We start from the raw sequence: 24,630 nt of genomic DNA, 5'->3' as shown, positions 1-24,630 counted from the left end.
ATTGATTCTGAGTTTCAGTGTTTTAAAGTAAAATATCGAACAGGACGAAATTTCAATGTACCATTTGTAATTCAGTAATATGAGAGAATTAATTAGGGGTCTGAATACTTTTGCAAGGCACTGTGTGTGTGTGTGTGTGTGTGTGTGTGTGTGTGTGTGTGTGTGTGTATATATATATATATATATATATATATATATATATATATATATATATATATATATATATATATATATATATATATATATATATAAGTTTTAGTGGGAGTTATTCTTAGCTCACTCTGATAAGGCCAAGTCTCAGGCAGTAGTAATTGTTTGTGGTGCACTTATTATTTAAATAATTTATATAAAATACGCAATGCAAATATTTTTGAATACCATGCTTACACCAATAACCATAAATAAACTAAAATTAGAGGATAGATAGCGTCTCGCTTTGTTTCAATTTGGCAAATTTGTCAACACTACTCTGTTTTAAAGTAAAAAAACACTACACTGTTTTGTTCATCTGCAGTACAAGTATTCAGAGAAAGTGGATTCGTAACTAAATCGACTACGGTGTTTCCCTTGTCTGGTGAAATTAAAAAATATATAGAGAGAAAATTAAATTCTAAATACTGAAATGTATTATTTTTCTCAATAAGTCGGCGAAATTCAGTACTTTAACATATTAACACCCCTCCTCTGCTCACGAATGATTGGACAACTGTCATGTAAGCTCTTTTACTTTCCCATTGACTACTCACTCGCCTTCAATTTTCATGCAAAATGTGGTGAACGGCCTCTGCTTGCTTATGATTGGACAGCTGAATAAAACTTGGCAGTTATTTAACTCTCCTATTGGTTACTCTTACTGTCAGTACCTGCAACTGAAACAGACACAGTTTATGTCCCACCCAGCTAACTTATGATTGGGCTACCGCAGAGAAAATGTAGAAATTCAATTGGTTGATCGTATCGCAGAGTACATATAAGCACAGGATAAGCGAGCGGCACCGTCAGACTGATGTGACGCTTTTGCGAATTCTATAATATATATATTATCTATATATATATATATTATATATATATATATATGTGGCAGGAAATGGCTGAGCGGTGACTTCAGGCCAGAAGGCGGAACAAAAATACAGAGGTAGGTAACTGCAGTTCAAAGGCGCGGCGTGCACCGTTTGTTAAATAATGCCAAAAAAAAAAAAATAGTCAAACAAAAATAAACACTTGCTCACAGATCACAAATAAAATATTTAAACGAAAACAAAATCACGAACACAAACCATAACAAATATAGGTCAGGCTGGGCGATCGCCTTCACTGTTCCTATATCGCTTTAAATGACTATCTCTCTTCTCTCTTCTCTCTTCTCTCTTCTCTCTTCTCTCTTCTCTCTATGTACACCCACTCGGAAGTGCAGAGAGCTGCCGGTATTTATACAGGTGGCCATCTACCGATTAGCAACAAATTAATCACTTAATTAATTCCGGAGATGGCCACCTTCTGCACAAGTTTTAATTAACGTGGATGGCCTTTCCATCCACACTGCAAAAACAAAACGTACACAAAAACAATAACAAAACACATGGCACTTCGCCGTCATATATACACTAACTCATAAAACAAAACAAATACATAATAACACAAGGGCAGAGGGGGAAATCCTGTTCTGAAATAAACAAATAAAACATTTAAGCAGGGCTTTCCTACTGCCCTGCTATATATATATATATATATATATATATATATATATATATATATATATATGTTGTTCAAACTGTAAACAACTACTCAGTCTAACTTCCGTTTCTGTCTCTTGCTTTTGATACAGTATTTGAACTGAAGAAAAGCTGCGCTGACACTTTATAACACAGACATCTTATTCAGCATTCGTTTTATAACTAAATAAATATTTGGCCCATTACATGGTTATCTTTCTTAAAGTATTTACTTTTTTGCTGCGATAGGAGCTGCGGCTTTCTCCGGGAAACGATACTCTTCAGCTTTGCTTCATCCCCGCTCCGGTAGCAGAACCTGGGGCGAACCCATTCTCTCTTCCCATCCTCTCACCCGCTCTCCTTCTTGCACTTATTTTTTTCTGTCATATTGAACTAAACTCCCAACCACCGTTTAGCCAGGCTATTTATAGTTTAAAAACTGCTAATTAAAATGATTCATGAGTGGGAATGTTACCTTATATATATATATATATATATATATATATATATATATATATATATATATATATATAGAGAGAGAGAGAGAGAGAGAGAGAGAGAGAGAGAGAGAGAGAGAGAGAGAGAGAGAGAGAGAGAGAGAGAGAGAGATATAGATACACACACACACACACACACACACACACACACACACACACACACACACACACACACACATAATGCTGTGCAAAAGTTTTAGACATGTTGTATCTTTCTACTCTGACGAATTATAAGCATCAACACTTTACTTAAAGTCTCCACTAGTGTTTTCTACTATTATAACAACCTTGACTTGCATAAAGAAGGAAAAACATATAGTGAAATATCTCACATCACTTGATTTTCAAGGTGTGGTATCCGAAGCATAATCAACAAATACAGAGAAATATCATCTGTAATTGACAAACTCAGGACTGGAAGACCTAAAAATATGTGATAATGAGCAATAATTTAAGATAATATCCTAAAGGAATAGAAATTGATAACAGAACTGGCAGAAGGCACAAGTGTCGTTGTCCATCAAATCAATAGTACGAAGGTCACTCAAGAAATCAGGACTTAAAGGATGTGTTGCAGTAAGAATGCCTCTGTTAAGAAAGGGGAACAAGACTAAAAGACTAAAATATGCACAAGAACACAGAAATTGGACTATGGAACAATGGTAAGAAGTGCTTTGGACTGTTGATGGATGGACAACGACACCTGTGCCTTCTGCCAGTTCTTTTGTCAATTCAATGCTAGTCTTCTTTCTATTCCTTAAGGTTGTTATTTTGAAGTATTGTTCATCCTTGTTAGTCAGCTTTTTGTGTCTTACAGTCCCAGGTTTGTCAATTATCTACTACAACACTTCATATTAGCTGCTCATGTATAGTTTACTGTGAGTTGTTGTGATCACACTTTTTTGAAGATTCTGATCAATGTGAAATAAAGATTGCTAAATGCTTGGTTTCTTCTCACCCAAACTAAGCTGTATTAATAACAGTCAAAGTTGTTATAATAGTGATACGAGTATTGTATGTCATAATATATATATATATAGTATATATAGTATATATATATATATATAATATATATATTATAGATATATATATATTAATATTAGAACTATCCCCCACCATACTGCCTGTACAGAGTGTGAAAGGGATACTGCATAGCAATGCTTATCTGTTCAATGAATATTGTGAGATATGCAATTGACTTTACAATACAGCTTTCCTTCATGTAAAAGGAATATGTGTCATTGAGGACACTTCGCCCTATTCTCAAGAATGTTTTGTTTATATATTATGTTTTTACTACATAAACTTGTCGTTCACGCTATTTCAGTGTTAACAAGATTAGCTCACATCCCTTTCCTTGGCTCTGTAGGACCGTGGTCTTTCCGGAACACCAGTATCGACACCGGGGACCTGGAAATTGGTCGAAGAGTAACCCAGGAAGTACCTCCCGGAGTGTTCTGGAGGTCACTGCTTCATCTCATCCAACCCCAGTTTCTGAAGTTCAACATTTCTCTCGGGAGAGATGCTCTGTTTGGAGTTTATATCAGGAAAGGACTTCCCCCATCACACGCTCAGGTGACAACTTGTTTGAGAATTTTACTTGAAAATATTGGGCTCGAGAAAGAGTGGAGTATGGTTCTGTTAAAAATGCTACATTAAATAAATAAAATATAGTTAATAATAATTTACTGAATCAATTATGTTATATTCAGAATTACATACATACATACATACATACATAGGTACATACGTAAGATAAGCTCCAGATAAGGTTTTGGGTCATTGAGTAATTTACCCTCCCATTTAGATACTATGTGAGTAAAATATTTTTTTGTTGAGTAAAATGCAATATTACCTTGAAGTCATGAGTACTTTCAATAAATACTGTACATACTTTATTGCTAATTTATGGGGTATGTCTTAACTGCAACCTTACATTTTAACTGTAATGTTACTTTGAACTACTGAACAAAAAAGATCTTACATTAAAAACAAAAACAACTATTATACTTAATTGCTTTATTGACCATAAACAATATGGCTGTGAAGCAAACAAATACAGACTTTTTTTTTTTTTTATTCCAGTGCTGCAGATGGAATATACTTAACAAAAGGCTCGCATGCACATACTATATATTTATTAGGAAACAATAATATTGTATTCCAATATAATGCATCCTGACTCTCCAAACACAGAATATTGTATGTATTATCTAAAATTGCCTTATAAAAATTCGGTTGACAAATGGTTAAATTGGTAGGTTAGCTTGAGGGGCACTAGACGGTGCAGAGAAATCTGGAATCCAAAATCAAGAATCCAGTCGCTTATTCACCAGTCACAAAAGCGCATTGCAAGTGAGTGGATTCAACTGCGTTTCTTTTCTGTGTTAAATTGAAAACCTGGACTTATTGGTCACATGTTTCTACCAATTCCCAGGCAGGCTACAGTTCGCTGTCCAGGAAATCCTATAATCCATTCTCTAGATACCAGTCCTAAAATTCTAGGTGATGCCAAACTTTTGGCCATATGTATATATTGTATTAGGAAGTATTATTTGGAGCTTGGAGCTTTGACTTGTTTCTGGTTGATTCAGAAACTAACCATGGGAGAATCACATTATTTAAATGATAAGTGAACTGGGTGTGTGCATATACCAAATGAGGCATACTGTCTTGTAACATTACATCTGTGTATGTTTCCACGACAATGTAATGCACATACCTGAAATACTTACTTATCTAGCAGCACTTGAGCACATAGTCAAATTAGTTTTTTACTGTAAATAAAACCACAAGAGCACCCTGACAGATGGAATCAAATTGAAAATTGCAAAAGGCAAAAGACAGCACAGTGCTTTATAAATGAAACCCATTCAATTGAAGTCAGCTGAAATTCATTTGCAGTCTTGCTTGACTTCATTCGCCATGGGTGACATCCAATTTTAGCATATTGATATTTGATTATGCTTTTTATTAAATAACCTTTTTTAGAAGAATAAAATGAAGGTCTAGATTAAATCACAGTGACAGCATTGCTTAAGGAAAAGAGCAACTGGAAATACATTGTGGCCCTGATCAGAATGTCTTCTGTGGAGTTCATAAAAGAGACCTGCTGTATTTGGTTTATAAAAACTGATAAAAAAAAAATAATAAAAAGCTACAATTTACTTCAAAACTTGCAAAAAATACAAAATATATGCACAATCTGGTGTGTTTCTTTCCCAAAAGATGAAAAGTAAAACTCATTAAACCCAAATCCCGCAATGTAAATACCAAATCCATGAGGAAAAGTAACTGGTAGATTCAAAGAAATATTGCCTGTGCTCTGGCACGGCTCAGAGATTCAATATAATTAGACCTCAACTGACACTTCATTCATTGGAATTTGATAGTTCAGTTCAGTATATATGTATTTTATTCTCTACATTTCTGCCATTCATGTTTGTATCCAAATAGGAATAATATATTATCTTTTGAATCCAAAATAAGTTCCATGCAATTGTGAGTCAGTTTGATGCTGCCTAATAAGCATTTGGTGATGCTTGCCTGCTTTGCGTTTTCACCACAAAAGAGTTATGACTACAGAGGTGCCATGTTTTCTAAAGTCTGTAAAAAAGCACCCAAAAAATGCTAGCTGCATTTAGGAATGTTACGCCACTGGTACAGCTCTAAAACCTTTATTGTGACTGCTGCTGGTTTTCTGTGCCGCCAGTACGACTACATGGAACGCCTGGATGGGAAGGAGAAGTGGAGTGTGGTGGAGCATCCTCGCGAGCGTCGCAGTATTCACACAGTGGTTCTCAATGAAGCTGTCTTTATGCAGTATCTGGACCCTGGGACCTGGCACCTGGCATTTTACAATGATGGGAAAGATAAGGAGGCCATCTCATTCAGCACTGCCATCCTAGGTATTTCATTTACAGTATCTAAAAATAAATATTTCTACAAGGGGGTGTCTCACTCAAAGAAAACGTCTTTGTCTGTGGTGAAGTACAAGTACAGTGAAATGTATTCAGTCACTTCTGGCTAGTTTGTGTTGCTTTGGGATATTTGTTATGCCTGTTTTAGCCCACTCTGACCTTACTGCTTGCTAGACATTCCTGAATAGAAAACAATTCACACTGCTATTTCTACCATTGTCATCTCACAAGAATAAATTACCAACAATATCAAAGTGGAGTCAACACAACCAGAAGTCGTCTTCTGGTGTAATTTAGTCATTGTTGATTGCACAGTGCTGCAGGCATATCTCTCAGCATTTGGTACATCGGAAGACACAGGGGGTCTATTCCATTGATCTCAACAGCAAACTCCTTAAATATGACCCTTCCCAGTTGTTTTAGATAAAAACACCTGCAAGTGTCACAGGCACTGTTTAATGTTTGATTTGCTTTACCTTGGTACAGAAAGGGATGTATGTTTAGACCTACAGTCGTTTAGATCTCTTGAAACCACCCCATGCTCTCCTCATGGGCACTTTATAGGCTGACAGTTCAACTACACCTACTAAGGGTTAGGAAGAATTATAAAATGAGTCAGCAGGGGGAATTATCACTTTACAATCTACACTCTGCTGCCCACAGTGTACATCTAATCGTGCATCACACTGTACATTCGAAAGCTGCAGTTAAATCGCACCAGTTCCAGTGGAATTGTGCTTTTGGTCTTTTTAAGTAGTACAACCCTTCTGTACTTTAAGTATATCTTCTTCTGGCACTATTTAAGTACACAATGTTTTTTTTTTGTTTTTTTTCTAACAGTCATAAGTATCTTCTTTCCATTTCTTTGTTCCCTGTCTAGCCATTTCTTTTTTGAAATCTCCATTGAGCTGTGTCTTTTTGCAAAAGCAGGAGACAGAGTCATACACCAGTATGCCCGCAGTGACAGTAAATGGCTGGAGAAAGTAAAAAAAATATATATATATTTTTATATATACCGTAAAAAATTGTATATAAGTCACACTGCTGTATAAGTCCCCCCCCCCCCCCCCCTTTTTGAGACAACAGTTTCAGGAAAAAGCCTATGCACACCGGTGTACAAGTCGCCATCCCTTTTTAGGACCCCCTAAAATACCTAAAAAATAGACTTATACAAAGGTTTTTACAGTATAGCATAACCCTCAGCGATCCATTTATTCATTGCTGGTCAGGTGTGTCATGTCCAGTTTATTTTCACACACATTCTGTTTATTTTACACGCACAGTTTATAATATCTCTTTTACAGAAAAACAGGTTTCAAAGGCATTGAATCGCAAAAGGATACACAGTACTCTATCTCCAGCCAAGCCACACCTCTTGTTCTCTGTATTTTTCACATACCTCTTTACAGACATACTGATACTGATAAATCATCTCCTGATCACTCATTTTATCCAAGACATTATTTTATTACTGTAACATCTCAAAAAGCTCTGCAAATGTCTGTGATATCCTTTGAGAGCAGGATGCAGAAGCAGCTATCTCCTTTGTTTATGTCTGTGTTATCTCTTTTTTTTTTCCCGGTTTCCACATCTTTTTCCGGAGAAAAAATGACTAGAGCCCTGTGCTTTATGTCTTTTTGATGATGTCGGACAGGGTCCGACATCAGACTGGAAAGGGAAAATTGTAATGTCGGATCTGGTCCGACATAGGACCGCAAAGGGCTAATGTTCAGAGTCTGTTCAACAGGTATCTTTTATCCAAACTTTAAATATCATATGAGGTGCTGAAAGATTCCTTGCTCTGCAAGGAATCTTTCAGCACCTCATATGCAGAGCAGAGCAAGAGGCAGAAAACAGGAAATGTCAACCACTCAGGTGAGTTAAGCACAAGGGAACAAGGGAATATCCTCTCCAACATGTACTATTGTAGAAAAGGTTATTAGTGTTCAAAGAGCTGCACGTACAAGTAATGATTCCACACAGAGCAGGGGAAGGAGGTGGGCAGTTTTTTTTTTTTTTTTATGTTCCCTTGTAGTCCATTACCACCTAGCATATTTTTTCTATTATTTTCTTACTGTCTTAAGACAACTTCTTTTTAAATGTCACACCTTCTGAACAAAGAACCGCCAATGGCCAAGTATGACTTACCTTCTTAGGTTGGCAGACACAGGTTACTTTTGACTGTTTTGCAAAATAATTACACGTCAGTGATTTGTAATCTGTAGCCTGACATATCTCAACAGCAGTATTCCTTCAGAACAGCAGGGGAATAACAAATCTAAATTTGTAACAGCTCAATACATTGACAAAGCAATACAACCTCCACGTTCCATATCTTCAGTTAAAGCCATCACAACAGGGATCTGATTTTTTATTCCCATTGTGGTCTTCTTGCTGCCCAAGATATGTCTCTGGATTGGTGTTTACCCTTTGCGTAGTTGTGTTTTCAATATTATGCATGCCCTCTTCAGTTTCGATTTTAAACAATTTGCTCTTCTGGCATTTACATTATATAATCTAATTATTCTAAACCATGTTTGTCTGTCTTGAGGCAGGCTGCTTCAGATACTATACTATTGTTACAAATGCTGAGTTGTACTTGCAGTTTAAAGCGACATACACAAATGGAACTATCAATTCACAATATAAAGTGTATACTTTAATTTGTGGTATAAGCCAGCACATACTGTGGTGTGAGTATTAAACTGGTTGCAAATTTATTTCTTACTCTGTGTGAAAGAACCAAAAGTTGTTTTTCTTGTATACAGCCCTGTAAAAAGGTTTTCGGAATATACTAAACTAAGAGACATTGTAGTTAATCACACTATGAATCGTAGGCCATTATGTCTTGAGTACGAACTTCTGCTGCTTCGTCATGGCAATTATAATTTGATATATATGCAACCTTTTCATTTAACCTTGCTCAGATTAATTCGAAAGTGTCCTACTTTTATAAAAGTATTATTATTTTCTGATCTAATTGAAAGTCACGAGGTCATTCATTTTCATAAAACAATAATAACAGGCTGATGACATCTTTTGTTAAACTGACAAAAACAATTTAAAAAAAGAACTTGGGGAAGATGAGATTGTTAATTGGTTGTAAACGGAGGCACTTAATACAGTTATATTAATAGTGCCAACCTGACTTTCTGTACTGTGTGTCATTCAAATGGTCTAGCGCCAATAAAAAAGCAGGGCTTCATATTATTGTAAAAGGGTTATTTTCATTTAATTTTCTTATTTAAATTACTGTAATTGTGTTTTGTTTTTTTTCAGAGATTTTGATAAATCTGTGCTGAGTTGCTTTGATTATTAGTTCAGGTGCTACTCTTCAGGTCTATCAGATGTACCGTTTTGCCAGTCCCAACTGAGCTAGTACTCAAACCCTGGTTGTGGTACCAACTTTAAAATACACGTTATTTCATGGTATATGTGTTATGTAAACTATCACTCTCATAGTTTTAATTTTTTTGTTTTGTAGACTCAGTGCAGGAGTGTCCTAGGAATTGCCATGGCAATGGAGAATGTGTTTCTGGAGCCTGTCACTGCTTCCCAGGATTCCATGGGACTGACTGTTCTAAAGGTACAGCCGCAAGCCTCACTTTCACTTTAAGTACTAATGGAAATTAATAACAAACATTAAAATGATATAACAGTCAGGAAACAGCTATGTTCTTGTGCATCATTTGTAGGTTTTACAATGTTAATACTGTTATCTTCTTTAAATAAAAATGGGGGCTCATTTCAAACTCATTTCAAAACAGTGTCCATCGTGCCAGCAAATGAGTCTTGTTTAAGCATGTATATGCTTTTATTTGTGTGTTCTATAACATTTTCAAAAGGCCTTTCATTCATATTTATTTTATATCCTTGATTAGTCAAACATGCATGCTGTGTCTGTTTTATTTTCATTTTCTTTATTCATGGCTTTCACTTTTTAAAATACAAATATAAGGGTAGGTTTCCATTTTGAATTATTTCCTACATTGTCTCTTGTTGTTACTTTCTCTGCACTTCTCAACCTCATTAGTAACCTCAAACAAAGAGAATATCTTTCCACTACCCATTTTTGCTGTACAGTTGTATTAGCATTTGCTGAGCCCTCAATTAAAAGGTATTCCCCTGCAGTAAGACACAGGCCATTAATTAATAATTAAAACATATGTGCAAAAGTAAATGACATGTGACATGTTTGATAAAGCAATATAGTTTTACCTCCAACTGATGGACCCGGAAGATAGTCGGCTTTCAACGAATTATATCTTTCTTGTTTTGAGCACTGTCCCCTCACTCAATGCTTCACTAATCAATCTGTTTACTGAGATCTGAAGGAAACTGCTTACAGGGGACAGAACAGCTTGCAGATTGTGAATAGCGTTCCAGAACGGACAAAGGAGAAGCAGCTGCAATAATGTAACAAACCCGGCTTGTTATGTATATTCCTGTTCACCCAAGATAGCAGAATGGGAGGCCAGCAATGAAATTAATGGTTCAGCCCCAAATACTTAACATTACTTACAGTAACACAAGCTGTAGAGGTTCGTCAATTGTAACTAAAGGCCTAGTTCCCTACACTCTCCTTGTAGGCCACTGTACTATAATTTTGCTCTTAATTGTACTGTAATATATTTTTTGTATACAACTGTAAGTCACCCTGGGTAAGGGTGTCAGCTAAAAAAAAAAAAAAAATAATAATAATAATAATAATAATAATAATAATAATAATAATAATAATTAATAAAATAAATAAATAAATAAATAAATAAATAAATTAAACAGTCTTATCATACACACAAAGCCCGAAGATGTGGACTAGCACAGCCCAAACACCCAAACGTGTTTAGTTGTTTTTGCAGTTGGCTATCCACCCCCACCCCCACCCCCTCAAAACTTACTACAGTACACACAGGTTTGAGTGCTGTTTGTAAGTCTGCTTATTTGTGCCACTTTAAATGTTCTCTCCTTCATTGTCATTTGATGGATTATCTATTTAAATTTTTTTTTTTTTTAAAATTAAAAAATGTAATGCACAAATTACATTTAAGGAAAAATCAAAATATTGCAAGCCATTACAGTTTTAATTAATCAAGTACAGCCTTTGCTGACAGATTGTTATTTGTTATAATTGATGGGAATAGGTCATCGGCATCCTTCACCATGTATAACGGGGTGCCTGTTCAATTAGAATGCGTGGAAATTCCATTCAGACCCTTCTTTTCATTCCGAGTGGAGTCACTTAAACTTAGTGGATCAGAATGTGTTTTGTATTTAAGAGATCAAAATGTTATACCATAAAACTGCTACAGTGTAAATGGATCTGGAGTACCTTCACAGATGTCTATATTAGCTCTGCATCACTCAGGAAAGGCTTATGCTGCCACCTCCATTCATTTTGAGCAGCATCTCTTTGTGATTTACTGAAGCTCAAGGGTCAATGTAATGGGTGGCGATTGATGGTTCCTAAGTTCCTAAGTGAATCCACCTTGCTATTTAGATTCACTTTGTTTAACATTTTCTGTTTCAGTCACCCCATCCATTTATTTATTTATTTTTTTAAACTCAGAAGTTAAAATCACCACTGTGGCCTAAGTAAAGCTCTCAAACAAGTCTCTTCTCTCACTGGTACACCTGAGCATAACCGTGCAGTGGATCTAAGGAATGCCACATTTGCTCTAGGGGCCGGCTTACTGATATAATTTTTACACGCACTCGGGGCAGTGTGGCAGGGGGAACAGGTTCATGGTTGCACTCTGGTGTAGTAACTGCACTAAGATAGAAGACATGTTTGAGAGGCCTGTTATGGCCGTAGAGGTGCTTTAAACTTTATACAAATTAAAAATAAGTACACCGGGATGACTGAAACAAAAACATTATGAACAGTTTTGCATCACCTTATAGAATTCATTAATTTTGCTAAAATAAAGTTGAAAGAAACCTGCTGAATAATGTCACATTAACATATTGAATTACATACTGTTTTGAAGTTTTCACATACTTAACGAAAAACTGACAAATTGCAAATTGTGTCATTTTGAAATCTAACATGAATTACTGTACTACAGTCAGCACTCACATATACAATTTTGACTTCAGTGACGGTTAAATGAGTGTGACGCATATCTAATTATTTCATCTGATCTGACGTGTATGTAGGTAAGCATGTTGTAAGCTGCCCTCTACCACCCAAACAACCCCCTGCCCTGCACACACGCACACACACGAACACACACACATTTCGTATGGAAAGAAAAAAAATATATTACTTGGGTTTGAGGAACTATACGGGGAGACATTGATTCTTTTATTGAAATTTGTTAGCGCCAGTAACACCATTAAAAACAAAAGTGTGTCTGTTTTTTCAGGGAACACAAAAAAGATACAGTATCAAGATAGCTGTCATGTTTCGTGCGTATTCAGACTTCCTTTAAACACTGCAGGCCAAATCCATTTCATTATCTGAATGTGTCAGATGGCCAACAAGATTTCTTTTTTATATAGTAGAGAGTGCAGAGCGCATATCTAAGGAATACAGAATGTGGTAAAAAGTCAAGCACTCACCAGGTATCTGGTGTTAAGCTTTTATATTTATTATTATAACATCATTATGAAAAAACAATGAAGCACATTCATGCATACGCAATGCGCTTCATTGTTTTTTTTTATAATAATGTTATAATAATAAATATACACTGAGCGTACAAAACATTAGGAACACCTTCCTAATATTGAGTTGCACCCCCTTTTGCCCTCAGAACAGTTTCATTTAGTCGGGGCTGGCCCATGTTGACTCCAATGCTTCCCACTGTTGTGTCAAATTCGCTGGTAGTGGATCTCTACTCCGAATAGCTCATTCCATCTCATTCCACAGATGCTCAATTGGATTGAGATCTGGTGACTGGGAAGGCCACTGTAGTAAGCTGAATTCACTGTCATGTGCGTGGAACCATTCCTGAACAATCCTAGCCTTGTGGCATGGGGCATTATCCTGTTGAAAAAATCCATTAGCAGATGGACATACTGCTGCCATGAAGGGATGCACCTGATTGGCAATGATGTTCAGATATCCTGTGGCATTCAAATGTTGCTCCACTTTTATCAAGGGGCCCAATGTGTGCCATGAAAACACACCCCACACCATCACACCACCACCACCAGTCTTCAATGTTGACAAGCAGCATGATGGATGCATGTACGTATGTGGTTTTCTCCCTATACCCTAGTCCTGCCATCAGTGTGAAACAGCAGGAACCAGGATTTATCAGACCAGGCAATGTTTTTCCAATCCTCCAGTGTTCACTGTTTTCGTTCCTTAGCCCACTGCAACCTCAGTTTGTTGTGTTTTGCTGAAAAAAGTGGAACTCTGTTAGGTCGTCGGCTGCCATACCCCATTTGTGTCAAGGTACGACAAGTTTTGCATTCTTTTATGGGTCTTTCGACACCAATGATGTACTGGATTGTCAGTTGACTAACTGTAGCCCGTCTGTTGCTCTGCACAATTCATGCCAGCCTACTTTGGCCTCTTTCATCAATGAGCGGTTTTTGACCACTGGCCTGCCGTTGGCTGGATGTCCTTTGGGTGGTGAACCATCCTTGATACACACGGGAAACTGTTGAGCGTGTAAAACCCAGAAGCATTGCAATTCTTGAGCCACTCAAACCGACGTGCCTGGCACCTACTACCATACCCCGTTCAAAGGCACTTCAATCTTTTGTCTTGCCCATTTACCCTCTGAATGGCACACATACACAATTCATGTCTCAATTGTGTCAAGGCTTAAAAATCCTTCTTTAACCTGTCTACCCTTCATCTACACTGGTTGAAGTGGATTTAACAGGTTACATCAATAAGGGATCATAGCTTTCAACTGGATTCACCTCGTCAATCTATTTCATGGAAAGAGCAGGTGTTCCTAATGTTTTGTACACTTAGTGTATAAGCTTAACACCAGTACCCGATGAGTGCTTGACTTTTTACAACATTCTGTATATTTGCTTTTAGCATGCTCCTATTCTTTCAATATCTAAGGACTAACCTAGTAAACAGTCAGCAAAGTCAAAAAATTATATTTTTAAGAAGAGGGATACTGTATCAATTCAGTTTGGTGAATTGATGCCATGTTTTCGTATGACATTAGTTATGGTTCAAGCCAATAATTTATTGTAATATTCTTCTCAAGCGTAAACTAAAAATGCTATTAAAGCAGGTTGTTTTATAATGTAAGTCTGGGTACCGTACAGGAAATCAAGTTGACATGTCAAGGATTGTTTATTTTTGAAGCATATGAATTGCATCATGAACATTGCATATATAATGCGGTGTACTTCTTCCCACTGGGCATTTGTTATGGTATAAATAAATATAGGAAATGCAGGATGCTGTCATGATTATATTTCATAAACAATGCTTTATGGTAAGATATCATCCTTTTTCTTATTAGGATTGCACAATGCTGGAAAGGTTTCAATAATTTTAAGGAGGTTAAATCAGATCACATCACCAATGATATTATGAAGGCGCAGAGGGGTATTGCAGTACACAGATGATTTCTCTTCTTGCGATCTGATGTGGAAACTAATTACATTGGGGTAATTTGACTGACAGTGCAAAATAGTGCCTTTGGCCATGAACTGCTTGTATAATGGTGTATGGGGGGTCATAGAAAGTCATCTTCCATTGTTCACTAGAGAGTAGTGATTAATTGTTTTGTATACCCCTGTTAAATTCTATTTAATTACACTTTTAACTGACATTGCCAGTCTTTCTCTTGTGTTATTTAAGTTGACTTGATTGATTTATTTGGGTGCAAATACATTTTAAAATATGATCAAATGACTGATCACAGCGAAAAGAATATCAAAAGTTGTCATGGTTGTGTAATGGTCAATATGAGCTTATTCTTTGAGTTTTTGTTTTTAGGCAGTATTGGGTGTATGTCTAGTCTTTATAGATAATTAGAAAATGATTCAGTTCCATCAGCCAATCAGCTTCCAAGCAAATCATCACTTGTGAATCAAACTTAAAATCAAGCAAGTGCCAGGTTTTTAATTTTGTCTTGCCTTAACCCTTTGCGGACTATGAAAGGTGTACCCTTTTCAGGTCCGCAAATATTCACCTAAAGTTTACAGTATTATACCTGAAATGCTAAAGATTAAAAGATTATTTTAAAAAATGCTTTCGCTCAATGATAAAGTATACCCTACAATTACCTGGTTTGAATATTTAATAACTAATATTTATTTATTTATTTATTTTAATTTACTGAAAAATGTATCTTCCATTAGAAATGTCATCATAAGTACCATTTAAAAACTATTATCAGTGGTAGCCACAACCCTTGAGAACTAGGATCAGAAAAAGTTTTGATTTTACACAAATTGGTTTGATGGGTATGCAGGCTCATCTACCTCAATTGGTTTACTGAAACCAGTGTGAAGAAGATAGTCACCTGAGAGATGATCCTCTCCTTCTGTCATCCCATAGAATCACCATTTTTCATCCCAAAAGACATATATATGAGTAAGACTGTTAGAAAAAAAATATATATATATATATATATATATATATATATATATATATATATATATATATATATATATATATATATATATATATAGGATAATAAATTTATGTAGAGAGATTTTGAATGCATTCCAGGATTTTTGTGCTTTGAAATCATGGTATACAGTAATCTAAACGATTGTGAGGTATATTTTAAGATTTAATTTTAAGTATTTCAGTTAATTATTCACAATTCAATGGAAATAAATGTAACTAAAATACAAAGATAATGTCACAATCATTTATTTGATATACCTTTTTGATTCAGGGATGCTATTATCAGTATTAGACAAAAACAAACTGATAAATCTTTAATAAAAGCTCAGTTCACATCTATTGGACAGCAAATAGTAAACAATGACGCAATTGGTCAACATTTATTTAATTATCCATCACAACAACTCAACCCAGTTTTGTACGTGTGACTGCCGAATCAGCCAATCATAGCCTGCATCTCAAACCAAGACACGGACGGTTTGTTAATATTGCTTCATTGAGATATGTGGTACTGTCCAGATAAACTATAACTAACTTTGACAAGTAAAACTTTTTTGGTTCAATTAAGTTATTTGTTTTTCTTTCTCTAATTATGTATGTGATGTTTTATTAACATTTTCATCTTCCTAAAATATTTCTCTGTAGAACGGTACCCGACGAATCATAAAAGTTCAGGGTTTTAAAGTGTTTATTAGCATCCTCACCTTCAACTCGGGACACATAACTCCAGTCTCGATCAACTACCCTTCGATAAAGCCTTCATCGACGGTACCTGTTACTTAAATAGAAGGATCTATGTAGTGCAATGCAAACAATGCTTTTTATATACATATTGTATGGAATAATATAAAGTATAGGATAGCTGATTCCGGGCTATTACTGTATGTGCGATATTTATGTAATTAGAGGTGCTCACACAAATAGCTGACAGCATGCAAAGGTGGAATGAATAGGATAAATCTGTTTCCTGTTCTTCCCACCTGATGTTTTGTGGTTTGACATTATTTTAGCATAATTCCATATATTTAATAATGAAAAGCTAATTAATATACTGAAGAATTAGAAGGAAAAAAATGCCCCCAGCGCTTACCAATCTTTCTTTTTGTGTGTGTGTGTGTGTGTGTGTGTGTTTGTGTTTTGAATTTGTACAATTAGGATGCAAAAACTTTAAGGTCTAATTTTTGTTCTGAGCCTTCTGCTATTATTGAAGCAGCATGTCGTCCACTAAGGCCGTCTCATGAGAAGCTAAAATTTTTTGGCAACATATGGAAAGCTTTAGAAATGCTTACTATTAAATACAAGCTGTGCTAAGCAAACTAATTTCACTGTTCAAAACAATTTTTATTTTTGATATGTCGATAGTATTTTACTTGAATACCTTTTGAATGGGGCATGACAGTAATTGTGGAAATATTACTTAAGACTTAACCATTAAAAATAATTACTGAAACTCCTTGGGTTGCCTCTGCTCAATATACAACTAAACTGACCTACCTTTATCAAGAATGAAAAAATTCAACTCTTTTTGTGACCTTTGATGGTTAAATTATCATATCCCTTCCAATTACAGAAAGGTCACACCTCTACAGGTAATTTAAATTATTTTAATTAATCAAAGGCCCGATCCCCTTGTGATCTTGGATAATTTTCCTGAGTTCAATTAAAACATCTGTATGCTTTTAATTCCATCAATCTCTGTGGAGTTAGATGTCATGGTTTTTAAGACAGCTCAGCATGCTTTGGATAATTTTTAGTTTGGTTTTCACTTAACTGAAGTAATTAAATACACCCTGGATTAATTAATGCTTCAGAAGATTACTGCTAAAGTCAGCATCTAATAGTCCCCCCTACCACCATATCACCTTCCCTGAAAAAGTACTAATGAATGTACCAGGTAATAGTCCCCAAACAGCAGTCAAATAAAGCACCTTGTTCCATAGTTTTACTGCACATGGGCTATATTATATAGTGTGCTCTAAAACGAATGGAGAACCATTTCAAGGCATTGAAAGGGGACTAGATTGTCACTTAAGAAAAGTTTGTGTTTAACATGTAAATGCAAATTCCATAGTTGATACACCTCTAGTAGAACTCCACCTTTTGTAAATGACACTAGGCTGACATACATCTTTTAGTTCACTTCATGTTTAACAAGCTGTAGGAGAACTTGGAATGACATTATGTTGTTGTTTGGTTCTTGTGTTTTCTCCTGTTGTTTCTCCTGTTCTGGTGTTTTCTCTTAATTACAGAGTTGTAATGTCTCGAGTCAATGACTCAGAATCAATTCGCAATTTTTCGTGACTCGACTCGTCATCAATGACTCGACTTGACTCGAGTCCCTGGAAGCAAAGACTCAACTCCCTGCTCGAAAGACATGACTCGACTTGAGTCACGCAAAAAAAGTCTCCATCTGACTCGTCATAATTGTTATGATAAAATCAATAATAAACTTAATTCATTTTCAACACATGCAGCCCCTCTCTAACACACGTAGTCATCTTGTTATTTTGCACATAAACAGGTTCCTGCCATGGTTGTTAAGACCATTGCTAAGGAAATAGAAAAGACATTTCTAGCCGATAGCACCGTTCTGTGATCATAACATCACAAGCAGCAGGGACCAGGAATCAAAATGTGTAGATGAGAAGCAAAGACATATTTCTGATCACAGAAAATCCTGAGAAAAATAGTAATTTTTGAGTTTTGTCACAGACACGAGAAAAACAAAACAACAACATGGAGAGTACACTAAGTACATCCAGTGGTTGAGTTCGCCTTTAATAATTATACAGTTGACCGGGAGAGAAACAAGCAGGCTGCATCCTACCAGCACTGTAAGGCAATAATATGAATAAACTGCATTCAAAACACAGCACCAGTAACTGCCACTAATTTATAGTAGTAGGTTTTTAATTTTTTCAACAGCTAAAATGAGAATCTGAATTAATTAAAAACTCAGGCACAATACAGCAGCTGTATTTTTCCAAAATTAGTAGGTAGTTGATATTCAGTATTTGAAAAAAAAAAAAAAAAAAAAAAAAAAAAAATGCTAGGGCAAATTAAACCAAATGGCAGAAAAAACTCTGATTAGAAATTATTTTTCAGGTTTTGTTATCACACAAATAAAGGTAATGAATGCATCTAAAACTTTTCTAATAAGTACAATTTTGCCTAGTGAAAGCTTGAAAAGTAAATATTTGGTGCTCACTGTTTTTTATTCTGTATGTATATGGGGTTGTGTGTATTTTACCTGTTTATTTATAGACACCATAAGGGAGTTGGTGCTTTGTATCTTTTTTTAAATGTCCCTTTTAAGTACAATTTTGAATAAAACGTTGTTTACGGTACACATTTATTAAGCTAATGCAAACTAATGAAAACTACAGACATTTGGAAGTTTACCCAAACTAATATTAAGTAGTCCAAGGTTAGTGCTAATCATGGTCTGCGAAACTAGAGAATAAAAACATACTAAGAGAACAACTACTTAATAGTTAAAACAACTAGTTTAATGAATCGTTTTTGTAATCTCTCAGCGGCTTCTGCTGCATACACATCGCTAATATAACAGTGTAGACCGTGGGTCGTGTTGGAGTGCATTTTTTTTTTAAATCAATTTTGTCCTTCTGGAGTCCTCTGAATGTCTTTTAACTTGTTTGTTTTTTAAACCATTTAAATGCAAAGCCATAACAAAACATGTATACAGGCTTTTTTTTTTATTTATTATTTGTCCTGTGATTGCCTTTAATTAATTTTTCTGCAAGTACTACTACTTTGTATATTATATTAAAAAAAAACGTGATATGATTTTGGACTGTATTACTGTCTTTGCTTGCTCACCAGCATCTTTTTCTTTACAAATTAAGCACTGGTCAGACCTCGAGCCAGATTGGTGACTCGACACGACTAGAGCAGTTTAGTGACTCGACTCGAGTCTCAGTTTGGGTGACTGGTTACAGCTCTGCTTAATTATATCAGAGTGCAAAGGAGATATTTCAGGTTTGACTCCCTGTACACTCCTCAGGTTGATACAGCTTGGTTACCGCCTGCAATTGTCTCTTTTGGTTATTTATTATTGCCTTTTAGAGGTCACAGTCCTATTACCACTTCACCTTCCCCAGTCAGTAACCAGTTTCTTGTGTCTGCACATTGACTGATCAGTAGTTTTCTTCAGGGACTTCTGTCATTCATTCAAACAAGTAGCCCTTGATATTCTTGTTGTGCTTGCAGTCTGAGATACAATTTCTCCAACCAGTCATGCAGGCTCCCACTCTCATGTCCTATTCAGGCTCCAGTAAATCTTTTCTAATAGCAAACTGTTCCAGTGCATTTGATTGCTGTGACTTTGCAGCCCAGGCATAAGCTGTTGTTTTAGTATCACAGTGATACATTTTGAATTTAGAGAGCCCCGCGTTGGTATTCTAATTGCCTAAAGCCCAATGACTGCTGTGCTTGTGGTGGGCTGAATGTGACAGGACTCTCCTCTCCTCCTGCCTGGTGTTCTGTGTCTTGAGAAAATCATTAGGGTCAATGGAAGATCATGAGCAGCGCAGGGGAGAAAAATAAAATGGAAATTTAAAACAGAAGCTTTAAATGCACACAGTGTGGGTGTAAATAGAACATGCAGTGCATGGGTCATAAAACAATATGGGTTTATTTTACTGAATCATATAAAAGTCATATGGAAGACCACCTCTGTGCATAAAATAACAAGGCTTATCACAAGCATAAATCACTGCTTGTCAATAAATTATTTTTACAATAGCACCTTGCTAGTAAGTACATGTGGCGCCCTATTCAACCTACACTGGCAATATACTGCTACAGGTTATGCTAACCCCTGGTGATCAGAGAAAGTGGTGATATACAGAAAAGGATTCAGAAGGGATTTGATCCTTTAGTTCGCTGATTAAAGGAGTGTGAATCAAGTTTTTAAAATCAATTTTCTCACCTATGATGAGCACTAGCAATATCACCACTGGTCCTTTTATTCTTCTGTTGAAGATGGTGTTTTTGAATCTGTATACTGAATTTTTTTAAAAAAAAAAGCAAAGACAAATGTTTGAAAGGGATGACAATTAAAAATAAAAACATGTTTTTTTAAACTTGCATTCCAATAAGAAGCTTGGTCATGGTAACGCAGTTCTGTAACTGGCTCTGCCAGGCCTGTGCCAGTTACACTGATAATGTGATAATGATAATGAAAAAAAAAATACTAAAAGAAAGTAAATAAGCTCATTGTGACCTTTAAATCAGACCCTAGGCTCAAACTAGATTAAGAGCCAGGCTTCCTGTTGAGTTTGTTGGATCTTGCCATCACTCTGCTTCAACACCTCTATAATAAGTTAAAAACAAAAGCGTAGCAGAATTATCTTTAAGGCAGGGTGAAGGAAAAAACATAATTGGCCTTGGTTGCTCACCTGAAATTTTTGCCCGTGTTAATTAAGAAAAAGACCATTCTAATTAATAACAAAGTTTTGCTGATGTGTTTCAGAGTTCCGTTTCGAATTCTCTCTGCGACTTCACTTACCACTCTGTACAGCACTGAAGGATTAAACTTGCAACTGTTCAAAGCAGAAGGTTAATGCACTGGTGTGCTTGTGCAGTGAACCATGAATCTGGTGTACCGGAGGGACTTAAAGTCATTAGTTGCTAAAAATACTGATTATATAAGACATATCCTCAGACACCTGCCCCATGCAACTAAAAATTTTATATAAGTCTTGGCTTTAACCTTACATTGTAGTAGGAGCTTTGACTTTGGAAACTTTTATAGAAATACAGTCATATGTGAACCAATGTGACAGTCGATTGCATTACATAATGAGCTAAAGTGAAGCCATGGAATCAAATCATTTTTCTAAGAAGTGTTTATATGGTACACCTCGTTAAGCTACTTACCAGTCTCAAATTCAGAATCAAATGTTGCGTAAAATGAGTAAAGTAAATGAAAAGTTATAGAAATCATGTATAATGTATAATCTACTTTATTATAGACTGTTCAGCCTATGCATTTGCTGTAATCTTGATTTGTCACAATAACCACACCCTTTATTCACAATAATAGTACAGTTAAAGTCACTGTGGCAGGCTGGCGAGTGGATAGAGGCCCAGAGACAGACTGCAGTTCAAAAAAAATAACTATTTTATTATAAATAAACACAAAATGAAAGGGCACAAGGGCCAAAACAAAGCAATTTAAACACAAAAAAAAGATAAAAAGCAAAACTTACAAAAATAACAGTTTCCAGGCTGGGCGATGCCTTCACTGGATTCACACTTTCTAAACAACCCAAACAAAAAAACCAACCTGCTTCCTCAGCTCCCTCTCCCCAAATGAGAAGCAGAGGCCTCCTTTTATATCAGGTGGCTGGGCGCTGATTGATCGTTAATCAACCTAATCAACTAATCAACCCCAGCCACCTGAACATAATAAACCCAGGCAGGTAGGGGAAGTTAACCCCATCCCTGCCAATTTAAAGGGCAGAGCTTTGCTCTGCCACAGTCACCTACTTAAAAAAAAATCTTACAATTCAAATCATCTTGTACTGTATATATTAGATGTGTGTTTGGTTCCCAGTGGCCACATTGCTGTTTTAAATCTGTCTTTCGCTATTTGATTGAATTTAATTATGCATGACTTTAATTGCTTATCCTTTCGTTTTAGCTGCCTGCCCAGTCCTATGCAGTGGCAATGGTCAATATAGCAAGGGAGCCTGCCTCTGCTACAGTGGATGGAAAGGGCCTGAATGTGACGTTCCCATCAGCCAGTGCATTGACCCCACCTGCAGTGGTCATGGCTCTTGCACTGATGGCAGCTGCATCTGCACTTTGGGATACAAAGGGGAGAGCTGTGAAGAAGGTAATGCCTATTAATGTTGTTATTTTTTTGGTCCCTTACACTTCACTATCAGCAGATTCCATTCCAATGTGTAAGGATGTTCCATTACAGATTTTAGCAGCTACAGCATATTTGTATGTTGTCCTATGGAATGGCTCATCTTTCACTGGGACCTTGTGGTTGGTCCCCATGAAATTCCTTCATGAACAGAATCAGCAATGGAATGCTTATGATGTTCATACGTTTCTTCAGACCACGTCTTTTAAAGCAATTCATCAATTATATATATATATATATATATATATATATATATATATAGTTATTTACTACAGCATTTATCAAGTTTCCAGAAACAGTCTTCAAGACAGAAAAGATGTATAAAAAAAGATTCCCTCATTTGCAATCTGGTTCTTTCCTAACAACCAGTGATCATGACCACATGCGTCACTGGACTGTCATACTGTAGTGTTCTAGAAAGAGTACCTTTAGAGGACCACTGCTTGGGCAATCTAGACCCGTAGATACAGTGGCTTGCGAAAGTATTGACCCCCCTTGGCATTTTTCCTATTTTGTTACCTTACAACCTGGAATTAAAATAGATTTTTTGGGGGGTTTGTATCATTTGATTTACACAACATGCCTACCACTTTGAAGATGCAAAATATTTTTTATTGTGAAACAAACAAGAAATAAGACAAAAAAAAACAGAAAACTTGAGCGTGCATAAGTATTCACCCCCCCAAAGTCAATACTTTGTAGAGCCACCTTTTGCAGCAATTACAGCTGCAAGTCTCTTGGGGTATGTATCTATAAGCTTGGCACATCTAGCCACTGGGATTTTTGTCCATTCTTCAAGGCAAAACTGCTCCAGCTCCTTCAAGTTGGATGGGTTCCGCTGGTGTACAGCAATCTTTAAGTCATACCACAGATTCTCAATTGGATTGAGATCTGGGCTTTGACTAGGCCATTCCAAGACATTTAAATGTTTCCCCTTAAACCACTCGAGTGTTGCTTTAGCAGTATGCTTACGGTCATTGTCCTGCTGGAAGGTGAACTTCCGTCCCAGTCTCAAATCTTTGGAAGACTGAAACATGTTTCCCTCAAGAATTTCCCCATATTTAGCGCCATCCATCATTCCTTCAATTCTGACCAGTTTCCCAGTCCCTGCCGATGAAAAACATCCCCACAGCATGATGCTGCCACCACCATGCTTCACTGTGGACATGGTGTTCTCGGGGTGATGAGAGGTGTTGGGTTTGTGCCAGACATAGCGTTTTCCTTGATGGCCAAAAAGCTCAATTTTAGTCTCATCTGACCAGAGTACCTTCTTCCATATGTTTGGGGAGTCTCCCACATGCCTTTTGGCGAACACCAAACGTGTTTGCATATTTTTTTCTTTAAGCAATGGCTTTTTTCTGGCCACTCTTCCGTAAAGCCCAGCTCTGTGGAGTGTAAGGCTTAAAGTGGTCCTATGGACAGATACTCCAATCTCCGCTGTGGAGCTTTGCAGCTCCTTCAGGGTTATCTTTGGTCTCTTTGTTGCCTCTCTTATTAATGCCCTCCTTGCCTGGTCCGTGAGTTTTGGTGGGCAGCCCTCTCTTGCCAGATTTGTTGTGGTGCCATATTTTTTCCATTTTTTTAATAATGGCTTTAATGGTGCTCCGTGGGATGTTCAAAGTTTCGGATATTTTTTTATAACCCAACCCTGATATGTACTTCTCCACAACTTTGTCCCTGACCTGTTTGGATAGCTCCTTGGTCTTCATGGTGGCGCTTGCTTGGTGGTGCCCCTTGCTTAGTGGTGTTGCAGACTCTGGGGCCTTTCAGAACAGGTGTATATATACCGAGATCATGTGACAGATCATGTGACACTTAGATTGCACACAGGTGGACTTTGTTTAACTAATTATGTGACTTCTGAAGGTAATTGGTTGAACCAGATCTTATTTAGAGGCTTAATAGCAAAGGGGGTGAATACAAATGCACGCACCACTTTTCCGTTATTTATTTTTTAGAATTTTTTTAAACAAGTTATTTTTTTCATTTCACTTCACCAATTTGGACTATTTTGTGTATGTCCATTACATGAAATCCAAATAAA

General features: G+C 36.4%; 1 protein-coding gene across 3 annotated transcripts in view; it reads left to right on the top strand.

Moving 5' to 3' along the window:
- Window positions 1-24,630, top strand: part of LOC121297123 (teneurin-2-like) — a 483,736-nt gene that overhangs the window by 394,681 nt on the left and 64,425 nt on the right. For all 3 annotated transcript variants that reach the window (XM_041223184.1, XM_041223185.1, XM_041223186.1), the window contains 4 exons: window positions 3,579-3,784; window positions 5,922-6,117; window positions 9,614-9,715; window positions 22,356-22,550. In XM_041223184.1, the coding sequence (XP_041079118.1) occupies window positions 3,579-3,784; window positions 5,922-6,117; window positions 9,614-9,715; window positions 22,356-22,550 (699 nt within the window). The remainder of the gene's footprint in view (window positions 1-3,578; window positions 3,785-5,921; window positions 6,118-9,613; window positions 9,716-22,355; window positions 22,551-24,630) is intronic.

The sequence above is a fragment of the Polyodon spathula genome, chromosome 22, assembly GCF_017654505.1.
Source record: "Polyodon spathula isolate WHYD16114869_AA chromosome 22, ASM1765450v1, whole genome shotgun sequence".
Lineage (NCBI taxonomy): Eukaryota > Metazoa > Chordata > Actinopteri > Acipenseriformes > Polyodontidae > Polyodon > Polyodon spathula.
The sequence above is the reverse complement of the archived record's forward strand: the minus strand, read 5'-3'. Positions and strand labels throughout refer to the sequence as shown.